Genomic DNA, 12483 nt, shown 5'->3' on the forward strand with positions numbered 1-12483 from the left:
CACACTGACCTTCCCTACTCAGTCCATCTTCTGCCACCCCTCCTTCCAGCCCCTGCTGTCCCCATGTCCCCGTGTCCCCGTGTCCGCCAATGCCGTTACCTCCGCCTCAAGTCTTGACATCCTCCTGGCCATCTAAACCCCCCTTCCCGGAGGACGCACCTGAGGCTTTGGGCCCCTCCCAGCCCTCAGAGCCCCACAACCACCTCTCCCGGCTCCGAATTCAGAGGCAGCTGCGTTCGTCAGGGGACCTAGTTAAACAGCCCTGGGTGAGGATTCAGGGCAGCCATGGGTGGCAGTGTGACCTCGGGCAGGTTACTCTCTCTTCTGACGATTAAGCAAAACAGTGAACGTGATACCCCCAAACCCACGTCTCGGAACTGCTCTGGTTGCACGTTTCCTGGGCTCTGCTGTGGCCACTCCCTGCATGCAGCCTGGACTCTTCTCCCTCTGCTGCCTGGGGGTGTTCTGCATCATCACCCGGCTGGACCATCAGCTCCCTGAGGGGGGACCTGCGTGCCCTCCACTGCTGCGCATGCACACACCCCGCACAGCGCACTCTGCTCACTGCGAGGCCAGCGGGGCTCAGGCAGTGCCCTCAAACGTTAGTTAATACCAAATGACGGGGTGGGGGGCTAGGCAGCAGGTTTCTGGGCAGCCCCAGGCCCAGAGCCCCTGATTCAGTAGATGGGGGCGGGGGGCGCAGTCCTACCTGTTCTTGTCAAAGCTCCAGGGTGGCCTCCGATCCCCTTGCAGAAGCTGCAGTCATGAAACCACACTTCCTCGTGAACACAAACCCTGCAGGTGTGAGTGGACAGGTGTCTAGTGGTTCCCAGAGACGTCCAGGCCAGCTGCGATTCCCGGTCGCCTGGGGTCCTCATGGAGCCCTGAGCTCCCCTCAATCTTGGGAACCCCGTCTCCCCTTGCCACACACAGCCACGCCAGGTCAGAACGTTCAAGAATTGCAGCAAAGGTTAGGAGAGGACAAAAAGCAGCCACGTCAGCACTCACCACAGCCGAGTGCTGTCAGATCCTGACTTCCGGCCCTGCAGTCCAGGAACATCCAGGGTGGAGGCGGGGAGAGCTTCCCTGATGGGCCAGCGCCGTCTTGTCTCCCTCCCTTCCAGTTCCGGGGCCACCTTACTTCTGGCCAGTCTGGAGCCATCTCCATGGACCAGCCACAAAAGGCCTGGTCTCCCCCGTCACCACTGCTCAGCCATTCACCCAGCCATGTGGCTGATCCACTGGACAGTGGTGACGGACCTTCTGCCCCACTGTGTCCAATGCACTACTGACCCACGTACAGGCCCCGCTGGTCATCCAGAAAGCCTCAGCACAGGCCCCTCAGATGCCAAAAGGCCCACTAGCGTGACTCCGCTGGCCTGGCGTCTGCTCATCCTGTCTCTGCAGACTCCACCTGGCGGGCCCCCCTCACAGCCATCTGGACATCCCTGACACCCTCCAGCTGTGTGTCCAGAGTGATTCACCCCTAGAAAGACCCTCACCCCGATGGCAGGGCATGCTGTCACCCGCCCAGGCCCACCAGTGAAATCACAAGCCTCCCCTCCCCACAGCCTGAGGGCCACATCACAGGCGTCGGCTGCTAGAGGAACAGGAAGGACATTCCATCACAGACCCCGGCACGCGGGCTCCGGGAACCTGACGTCTACACGTGGACCGCGACGGCCCCTTCTGCCATGCAAAACCACGTAGGCCCATTCGTGGGTCCCCAAATTCCTTTACATTTACTTGTGATGGATTTTATCATCTTGGGACTGTAGTTTTGACAGTTTAATCTCCTAATCTGATAGCTCCAGAAGGTTTGAAAATGTGCTGTTTGCTTAGAGCCCAGCTGGCTCTCATGAGCGGAAGAGGGAGATAGGAATAAATGACTGCCTGATTGCAGGACAATTAGTGCTCACCTGGTGCACGTTCTGCCAGGTGACGATGGTGATTTATGAGGACAGACTGATTGGGAAGAGCCGAGCATCAGGCAATTCTCCAGTGACAGTGTTCTTATGTGGCTGAAGCAACTGAACCCTGGTCCCCCCAGAACAGCTTTATGGAGAGCCATCCACACCAGAAGGAGGAGGGAGCCATTCTGCCCGGGGGGAGGGGACCCTGCAGGAGTTTATGATTCACCAGCAACTGTGGATCCCATCCTGACAACAGGCACAGTGGTCAATACCCCCAGCTCAGGGGGAAGGTCTCCAGCTTTGAATCCTGGCTTCCATTAGCTGTGGGACCTGGGCCTCAATGATGCTGTTTCGTGCTCAATGATGATGTTCGTTTGTATTCAGAAATAAGTGAAGGAAATAGTAGGGAGGTTCTCCAAAAAATTAAAAATACAACTACCATAGGATCCAGCAATCCCCCTTCTGCGGATCTATCCGAAGGAAATGAATACGGTAACTCGAAAAGATTTCTGCACCCCACGTTCACTGCAGCATTATCCACAGTAGCCAAGACGCAGAAACGACCCGAGTGTCCATTGATGGATGAATGGATAAAGAAGATGTGCTACACACACACACACACACACACATATTCACAAAATGGAATACTATTCAGCCATAAAAAAGAAGAAAACCCTGCCATTCATGACAACATGGATGGACCTTGAGGGCATTATGGTAAGTGACATCAGTCAGACAAAGACAAATATAGTATGATCTCACTTATATGTGGAATCTAAAACAAAAAAATCCCAAAAACTGAATTCACAGATACAGAGAACCGATTGGTGGCTGCCAGAGGCCAGCGGGTTGGGGTGGGCGTGAAATGAGTGCAGGTGGACCAAAGGCACAGACTTTCAGTTATAAAAACAAGCCCTGGAGATGTAATGTACAGCATGGTGACTAAAGTTAATGATATTGTATCATAGATTTGAAGGTTGATAAGAGAGTAGATCTTAAAAGTTCTCATCACAAGAAAAAAATTTGTAACTATGTGGTGATGGATTTTAACTAGATCTATTGTGGTGATCATTTTGTAATATATACATATATTGAATCATACATAATCATCATATATTCAATCATACATATATTGAATCATGTACACCTGAAACTAATATACTGTTACGTGTCAATTATATCTCAGTAAAAAAAAGAAAAAAAGGAAGAAGCAGAAGGTGTGAGTTTCTGTAGGGTGATAAATGACTCAATCTGCCAGAACTGGGACTCAGCTAGGTCTTGAAAGCCTGGCACAAAGTTAATGCTTGGGAAATGTTTGTTGAATGAATAAACGATGAGGCATAATTTGGACAAGCATATATAGTTAGTGGTTAGGAGCCTAAAGTTCGGGGTTGAACGAATAGAATAGATTGGAATATCGTGTGATCTCTGGAAAGATACATGGTTGGGAGAATAAAATTATCTATCTCATAAGAGAGTGGGAAGGTTGAAATGGGCTCACATGTAGAACACACTTGGCCCAGGGGCTGGCACGTGGGAAGCGGAATGTTCAGTGACACGAGGACTGTCATCTCAGGTGTGATGGGTGTGGTGGTCCCCACATCAGGCCAAGGATGTGAAGGGCTGACATGCAGAGGTTGGGAACCGTAGGTGGTTAGGTGGGCCCAGCTGCAGGGGGCCCACAGGAGGAAGTGAGATTTCTGTGCCGAACATTTGAGAACCACCTGACCCCACCCCACCCCTTCCCCTCTGCAAGTTCTGTGACCTTCCCAGCCTCCTGGATTGGGCCTGGGTTGGTGAGGGTAGGATAGGAGTGGGAAAAGAAGCACTCACCCCTCCAACCCCCAGAGGGAGGAAAGGAGCCAGCTTGGCGTTGGGTTTTAATAACTGCTTCAACTGGCAAACTTCCCTGTTTTAAGTCCACAGGGCTGTTCCCAGCCCAGATGCTAGAAAGCAATTTCATGGAGTGCTTAACTTACTCAGCTTGGGCCGCCCACCCTAGGGAGACAGGGCCACTGTGCACGGCGGGGAGGGCAGGAAGGGGTGGATCCAGCCTCAGCTGGGGGTCCTGGGAGCCCGGACATCACTACATAGCCTGCTTCCCTCCCCCACCCCAACCTTCCTGAACATCACCCCAGCCTGCTGGGGTTTTGGTTTGCAGGCTGGACAGGGAATGAAGCAGGAGGCCCAGACTTCTCCCAGGCTAGGAGGCATCAGCCAGGACTCTGAGAAGGGAGCCCAGAGGCCTGGGCCCAAGGCCAGCTCTGTCACTGAGAAGGGGACCCTGGAGGCTACTCTCTGGGCCTTAGTTACCTTCCCTTATGAACTAAGGGGTTGGGACTAGAAGAGCAATGAGCCTGGAAGGTCCCCAGCCGACTGACACTCAAATCTTGGGGGAAGCGGAGGGATCTGACATTACCGCACTCCTACAACTCAGTGAAGCCCCCAGGCAGGCATCATTGTCCCTGTTTCATAGGAACAGCAAGTGCAAAGCCCTTAACAAGGTTTTACAGGTGAAGAAACAGGTTCAGAGAGCTGAGGTCTCGGCCAAGGTCACATGGTAAAGAGCTGCCATTCAGACTTGGGGCCCTCTGACTCCATAGCCAGGTGCTCTCCCCTGCAGTTAGTCAGTCAGTCAGTCAGTCAGTCAGCTTCAGCTGCCCCTCCCCCAGCCCCCACCCAGCTCAGGTGTGCAGCTTTGGACTTTGGTCCTTAACTTTCACTTTTTAACTGCCTGAAGCCCTGCCCAATGCTCTGGTCTCCGATAAGTCCAAGGAGGGAAGAGCCATGGAGCAATGACAGGACACACGAACGGGAGAGAAACCTACCTGTCTGGCATCTCTAGGCTGTAGAGGGCGCACCTGGGGTCCCAGTGTGACCAGGCCAGGTCCTGGAGAGCTCAGGCTTGGGTCTAGCTGTCCAAACCTCTAGTGAACAGGTGACCCAGCCTGAGCTCCCTGCTCGCTCTGAGGCCAGTGTCACCCCATGCCAACTTCAGGCCTTCCTCCCAGGTCGCCTGGCTGAGGCCACCTGTCCACCACTCAAGGTCTCCTTCAGGAAACCTTCTCTACCCCAGAGACGCCCTCGGCCCCACGAAGTCTGTTCATCCATTAGACACTGATTAAGCACCTGCTCCATGCCGGCCCTTCTGCAGGCCCCTGGAGATGCAGATGGGAGTAGAGATGAGGAAGACACAGTCTCAGCCCTCCTCGGGCTGCTGGCTGGGTGCAGGGGGATTCACTTTTTGGTGAGACCCTTTGGTTTTATGGTCATTCTGGCCCCAGCACTGCATTCTCTGGGCTGCCAGAATCCTCTGAGAACACCGCCTATCTCCCCCACCAACAGGCTCCTCTGGGCTCTCAAGTCAGAGAAACCTGTGTACAAATCCTACTTCTGCAACTTGGTACCTATGCATCCGTGCAAAGTACCCACACTCTCTGAGACCCAGTTTCCCCAACTCTAAGAAGGTAATAAGGGTGCCTCCCTGTCCTGAGGATTAACTGGGATACTGTGTGCAAAGCAAGTGCCTGGCACAGATAAACGCACAGTAAATGTCTGCTATTAATTATATCATCACTGCTCTCTGACGGACAGAAATACTTCCCTGGGGGTATTTCCAGAACCCCCACTCCTGAAGCCTGTCTCAGAAGCAGCCCTGGCCATTGGGAGGCCTTTCATGCCCTCTGCCAGGGCTCCAGCAAGACCTGCCTGCATTTTCCCCGCTGATCTGGCCTCCTGGCCCCCAAGCGACATAGCTCAGACGCCTTCATCCACCCAGAGTCACCAAAGTTCCAGCCACACCTCTTTGGGCAGCTTGCCCCCAAATTTCGGGGAAATAGGTAGGAGTATGTCTGCCAGGCAAGCGCTCCTCGGGCAGAGGCGGGCACCGGTCAGCCCAGCCTCTTCCCGACCGGGGACGGGAGCCCCCGCCCCCGCCCCCGCCGCCCGCCCTGCTGGGGCTGCGAAAGGGCTGGGAGGCCGCGCCCACTGCTCCCGGGCCTGCGCCGAGCCGGGCGGCCCAGAGTCGCGGGCACGTGGGACCTGTGGACTCGGCGGGTCCGCTGGGAGCGGCGCGCAAGGCTACATCCGGGGTGGGCGCGCCGGCTCCCTCCTGCCCCACCGCCCGCGCGGAGCGCACCCGGCCTGCCCACCCTGGCCGACGCCCGCCACCTGAGTCCCTGGGGAGGAAGGCGCGCGGTGGAGGGCACCCAGGACCCGGGTTCTCCGCCGCCCGGCGCACGTGGCTCAGTCCCAGCGGCCCGAGCCGCCTGCGGACGTGCGGCGGCGCCCGGCCTCCGCGCGGCGAAGGCGCAAGGTGCAACGGGGCAGCCGCCAGGGCTGGGCTCCCGGGGCAGGGCGCAGCGCACAGTCCCGCGGCGACCCGGGGGAGGGGTCACTCACCTCTCCAGCCTGCCACTCGCAGGAGCGGCAGCGGCTGAAGGTCCGCGGCTGAAGGCGACTCAGCCCCGAGGCTCCTCCTCTCCCTGCGCCCCGCCCGCCCGCGGGGCCGGACCTGCGGGGGACGTGGCTGCCAGCCAGCCCGCCGCTGCTTATCCGGCTGGGCCACCTCCCCTGGGGCCGCAAGGTCCTCGATTCCTGCCTGGCCCTGCAGCCCCAGGGGAGGCCCCAGGTCCGAGGGTGGGAGCCAGCCCTGCGGCTTCCTGACGGGCGCCCCTCCTTCCCCCCACGGTTGGAGTGTGCAGAACTCTGGAGCACGTGCAGGCCAGGATGACTTCTGGGTGCCCCCCGCTCTTAACGTGAGGGACAACTCTAATCCACGTCCACCTTATGAGCAAGGTTAAGTGGAAGGCCAGAGTTGTGCGGATGGTAAGAGACCAGCGTACCAGGTTGGATCCGGCTTCCTTCTTTAGTGCAATGGAAGCAGGCAGCAGAGGCCCCTCCTCAACAAGCCTGCGTCCAGGCCTTTGTGGTCCCGGTACATCTCTGTCCCCTGTCCACCCTGGGCGCAAACTTTGACCCTTCCCAGTAGTCCTCAGGTTTCAAGGCCTGGGTGCTGGTGAAGGGCCCTGTGGCTTCCAGGACCTGCTGGGGATGCTGGAGCTTGCCTCCCTGGGCTCCAGACTGCCCCACTACCCCTGAGGAAGGTGTTCCCGGCACTGCCCGATGCCCTCCCTCCTCATGCGATGGCATCCCAGCGCAGCAGTGAGGTGGGTATAAGGCAAGAGTGCCTTTTGGGTCCCTTTCTGGGGGGCAGGTGTGCCTGTCTGAGGCCCTTTCTCAGCTGGACAGCACTGCCCAGCCTGCTGCATCAGGATCTGCTGACAGCTACACCCTAACCTTTACAGGTGACGACGTGGGGGCTCTGACCATTAGTAGGGCACCAATGTCGCTCATCTTCTGGGGTTACCTGACCCTGGGACTCTTTTCTAGAGTATTCCACCAGCCCTGATAAGGAGCTCAGGAAGCTAACCTGTGCTGGGGAGATAAGCCCTAGGGAGGGGTTATCTGAACCCTAAGGCAGAGGCAGGGGGTTGGGCCTCAGGAATGGCCCCGCAACTGGACCCCAAGTAGCACAGAGAGGGTGAAGAGGCAGATTTCTGACCTCCCTCTGGTGGGAATGCTGCTGTGAGGCCCCCCCACCTCCCCACTCCCACCCTGCCGAGACCTGCCTGTGAGCACCTTGTGCTTTCCCACCTTCAGAGATCTCCTCCTGCCTAAAACATCTTTCCTCCCCAGCTCTCTGTTCTGCCAGGCCCCAAGGCCCAGATCTTCTCCTGACCCACCCTACCCTAGGACAACACCCTCTCTGAGCTCCCGTGGCAGTTCTCATAGATCCTCCATCCATTCAGCACTGGAGTGGGGATTCCCACCATGCCATGCAATGTTCCAAGTGTGAGGACACAGGTGTCCAAGGCCTGCTCCCTGCCCTTGAAGGGTGAGTTGCCTCTGCAGTGGGTTGCAAACCCGCACGGTGCCCTGCAGAGAGGAGGAGCTCTTTAAATATCTGCTCCGGCCGATGGGGATCTCTGGGCATCCTTCCTACAACCCTAGTGGGACACACAAGGAGATGGAGCTTGAGAAATGGAAGTGCTGGGAAGTCTGCCAGCATTCTTGGAAGGACCCTTGCATCATCTAACATCCTTCCAAAGAGCCCTGGTGGGCTTCCAGGTGGGGCTCCCCAAGAGTTGGAGAGAGAGAGATCTGAAGGCTGGATTGGCAGAGATCTACCGAGGAATGTCCTCAGGGGACCATGAACTGCAAAAGAACATGGAGCCACCTGAAAGGCAGGGGAGGGAGGGAGGTGAACGCCCTCTGAGGTCCTAGCACCTTGGAGGACGGAGCACCAGCCAGGCCGTTGGCCTTTGGTGCTTGGCCGTGTGTCTCCTGGACCGAGAATGCCCAGAGCCTAATCTTGCTCCACCTGACAGGCCATCTGGGAGGGGTGAGAGCTCTATAAATGTTTCCTCAATACGTTTGGGGCCAAACTCCAGGAAGCAGATGAGCCTCTGCAGATACAGGAGGGAGGATGATGCACTGATGTTGGTTGAGCACCTCCTCTGTGCCAGACTCGTGTCTGTGGCCAGGCCAAGGGCAGAGCAATCCGAGCTGTCCTTTCCAGACAATCGTCAGATCGCGTTACTCCTCCACCAAAACCCTCACCTGGCTCCCGGTCTCTCAGAGTCAAAGCAGAGTCCTTGCAATGGCCGGCAAGGCCCAGTGCCCTCTGCCTGCTCTCCGATCTTGGCTCCAGCTCCCCTCTCTCTGCTCACACTCAGTCCTGCCGTACTGGCCGTCTCCCTTTTCCTCAAATGGATTAGGCGGGGTCCTCAGGCAGGCCACGCATGGCCCTTGCTGTTCCCTCGCCCTGGACCCCAGGCGTCCCCATGGCCCTCCGCCTTCAGATCCTTGCTGAAATAATCATCTCCATGAGACCCACCCCATCCTTCCCATCCCTCAGCTATGTACCCAGCCCTTTCTTTCTTTCTTTCTTTCTTTCTTTTTAAACATAGCCTTTATTTCCTCTAATACACTATAAAACACACTTTTTCTGTTTGTCATTTATTAACTGTCTGCTCCCGCAGAAAGGTCGGCTTTCCCAGGACAGGGAGTTTCCCTCACTTCTGTGTTCTCAGTGCCCACAGCAGTGCCTGGCACATAGTCAGGGCTAATGGAGGCGCCCCCATTCTCAGCCTTCTTCACCTCCTCGGCATCTCTGGGCAGCTTCCCCGTGGCTCCCACCCGCTCTGGTCTCCTCCCTTGCTGGTCCCGAAGCTGGCTGGTACTGGTGCAGTGGAGGTGCTCAGTCCACGCCCCGAGGGACATCTGGAGTTGTTGTGGATTCTCTTTAAGGAGCCCCTGGGTGTCAGTCTCCTGAGATTGCCCTTTTCCCTGAAGACAAGGCTACCCCTCTGGCTAAGAGGACAAGAGTATCCAGGGAGGGACTCTAGAGTTACCTCTTACGCGGACCCGAGAGGAGAGGGACGCAGTTCACGCTCCCCTTCTTGGATTGATCCCGCATTTATGGACTGGGACAGAGCACATCCATTTCACAAAATAAGTACTCTAATTGACTATTAAAACGAGGTGGCCACGAGAAGCCGTGTACCCAATGTACTCCAACAGCCCTGGCTGGGAGCCAGGCCCCCTGGATCTACTCCCGCCACCGTGGCTAGGGCTGCAGCCGGGGGGAGCGTGGTGGGCGCTCCTCCCTGGTGGGCGCACTCCTCTCCACGCGCCCAGGCAGTGAGATTCCTCCAGGGCTCTGGGTGTAGAAAGCTGCTCCTTCATGTGAGGAAGTGGGGCTGCAACTCGGGGTGGGGATTCTGAGGGTGATGTGGGGAAATGGAGGGATCATCTCTGTCTCCGTGATGACCCAGTGGTAAAGCCGTGTCAGAACCACCCAGAGCTGAGGCAGTGGCAGACAACGGGAATGGTCTGGGAGGGAGAAGCACTGAATGGGGAGGCAAGCTGGCAAAAGGGTGCGGCCTGGGAAGGGAAGCTCACAGACTGTCTTCACAGGCAGCTTATTTTGAGCCAATATGGTACAGCATTCTAAGGTGTGGCTTCCAGGGTGCTGGGAGCCTCCGCCTGGCCCTCGGGGTTTAGTACTCTACTTTGACCGAAGGCTTGCCCTCCTTCAAGTCCTCTGTTGAAACTTGAGCTCTCCCGAGAGGAAAAGCTGTCTCGGATCAGTGGGATGAGAAGCCGTGTCCACAGGAGGTTTAACTGTGGCCCGCACACCAGTGTAGAGAAGGCTCTCAGGGCAGGTGCCAAAAGGACAGGGAGGATCAAGAACTGGGGGTGCGGTGGGTGGGAGCAACCATTTTTCTAAGGGAGCTGCCTGGCACACAGTAGGCACTTCATAAACCTTTGTGTAAGATCAAGTGTCTTGGCTTGTGACTACGCCGTCGGTGTCCAACGGGAGTGTGGGAAGCTGGCCCAGCACCTCCAGGGAGCATTCTGCGAGCCCGGGAGCTGTTCTGGCCTGTCTCTGTAGCAGTGCATGGCTTTCCCTTGTGGGGACTGCGAAGGCACGCAACTAGAGGAGTCTGGACTTTAGCCCCTTGCTCCGAGTGTGCGCACGTGACGTTCTGCGGCAAGGGGGGTTAGAATTGCAGCATCCCTGGCCCACCGCAGACCTCCTGAACCAGAACCACATTTTTACAAGACCCGCCAGAGAGCGTGTGCACATTAGAGTTGGAGAAATGCTGGTCCACAGGACAAGCAAGGACCCCACCAACTCCCTGAACACTGAGACCAAGGAGGCGCTCAGAACCCTCTTCTGGGTCTTCTGGGCCGCACTTGCCCTCCCTGGTAGCACTGTCACAGGGCACCCTTTGCTTCCTCCGAGTTCCTCCAATAGCCTGACTTGACCTGCTGCTGAATTTTTCTAAATCTGGAGGAAATGACTCTTCCTTCACTACACTCAGGGCCCGAGAAAGAAACAGACGCCGAGCACGCTCCCTCCTGTCCAATAACTGATCTTATTTCTCTGTTCACCATGGTGACTAGGACCCTCAGACCCACATTCATGACTATATTCCTTATGAAATATATTTGAGTTCTACTCTACCTTCCCCTAGTCCATGATTTTCTGGGTCTGGTTTACTATTCGTCTTGTTATTAAGCTTTCCAGTGTAAGCTGTCTTAAGGTCCTTTGGGAAAAAGCCAGTTGTGTGAGCAAAACTGATGGGAAATATCTGTGTGCTGCAGGGGCCAACCCTCTCTCCCCTTGGCGGCCGTCACCCTTTCATGGCAAGAGCAGGGTCCTGGCATGTCCCCTGCTGGATTCTTGAGAAGAGGATGGAGGGGTTGGGAGAAGGGCATGTCCTAGGACTTCTGCCAGGAGTTACTGAGACAAGAAAACCCAGCCAGCCAGGGTCCCCGGGGGAGACGGTGACAGCACGCTCACACTCTGCCCTCCCTGTGGCCCCCCACCCAGCAGCGCCCATCTCACCTGATGGTGGGTGGGAGGTGCTGTTCTTCATGTCAAGCAGCTCTCCAGAGCCCGGACTGGGGGCTCTGCTCCCCAAGGACCCCAGCTGCTTTCTCTCCATGTCCTGCTGCTCCTCTGGCCGCTGGGCCTGCAGCCTGTGGGCTGGAGCTCACTCAGCCCAGTGTGGGAGGTGGAGGGAGTGTGGGCGGAGGCTGCTCAAGGGCAGGAGGGTCATAGCCAAGCCCAGCACAGATGGGGTCACTGGCCTCGGGGTCACTCACAAACACTGTGGTCAGCCGCCAAGATAAGCCCTCCCTCCAGGCCTGCCCAGTTCTCTGCTACCTGGGTCTTGGCTCCCAAGGGGAGGTGAGGACAGGGAGGTGACATTTGCTGAAGTCCCACCTGGAGGCCAGCCCTGTGCTAGGTTTAGAGCACGCCCTTTAAGCAGATGAGGACGGCGCCTTGCTCAGCCTCGTGCACTGAGGAAGTGGCGGAGCTGGGCTTTGAAACCAGGTTTGCCTGACTCTCAGATCTTTCCCCTGCCTCTGCCTCCAGGTGGAGGGCTCCTGGGCCAGTGGCCAGCACCCCTTCGGTGGCCCCCTTAGTGCCAAGGACTGGGGCCAGCTCAATGCGAGAGCAGAGCAGGGGCAGCCCGTGTCCTGTGGCTGGAGGGGAGATGTACCAGGGGGCTTTCTCGCATGCTCCTCACCGTGCACCCCAGCCCTGCCCGTCGTCCCCGGTGCCTCAGAGTTTGTCCACCTGAGATCTGCACAGCCTGGGAGCAGGTCCGTGGAATGTCAGCCAGGTCTTCAAGAGTCTGGTTCCACCTGGCGTGCTGCCTGTTTTCCTCGATGTGCACACAAATCAGCCATCGTCCTCAGAGCCATCTTCAGACGTCCACTGGTCACTGGCAGCATGCGAGAAGCCTGGTCCCTGCAGGAAAAGATAATGGCCCAAGACCTGCTCTATGTGCCTAAGGGCCACAGGCCACAGTCAGCCAGGTATGGGGGCCTTCAGGGAGGAGGGGGGCCCAGCTGGTCTCTGGAGGCATCTGTAGGGTCGAGAAACACACAGACCTGGGTTCAGAGATGTCTCCCCCATGACTTGGTCTCCTCAGCTGCAAGATGAATGTACCCCTTCTCAGGTGGTTCTGCGAATGAGGTGAGGAATTGA

The 12483-nt window shown here is 57.2% G+C and overlaps 1 protein-coding gene across 5 annotated transcripts in view; it reads right to left on the reverse strand.

Moving 5' to 3' along the window:
• STEAP3 (STEAP3 metalloreductase) overlaps nt 1-11490 on the reverse strand; it is a 48435-nt gene extending 36945 nt beyond the window's left edge. The window contains exons 1-2 of one of the 5 annotated variants that reach the window (XM_070507525.1): nt 11332-11468; nt 710-795 (exon numbers count right to left, since the gene is read on the reverse strand). Coding sequence is in view for 1 of the 5 variants with exons in the window: in XM_014864040.3 (XP_014719526.1) it covers nt 11332-11431 (100 nt within the window). In the remaining 4 variants the exon portion in view is untranslated. Of the gene's footprint in view, nt 1-709; nt 796-1008; nt 1049-6314; nt 6446-11331 lie in introns of those variants that run through there. The other 4 variants (XM_044769087.2, XM_070507526.1, XM_014864040.3 and 1 more) reach the window with 4 other exon arrangements.
• Between the last annotated feature and the right edge of the window lie 993 nt (nt 11491-12483).

This window comes from Equus asinus, chromosome 4 (assembly GCF_041296235.1).
Source record: "Equus asinus isolate D_3611 breed Donkey chromosome 4, EquAss-T2T_v2, whole genome shotgun sequence".
NCBI classification, from domain to species: Eukaryota; Metazoa; Chordata; class Mammalia; order Perissodactyla; family Equidae; genus Equus; species Equus asinus.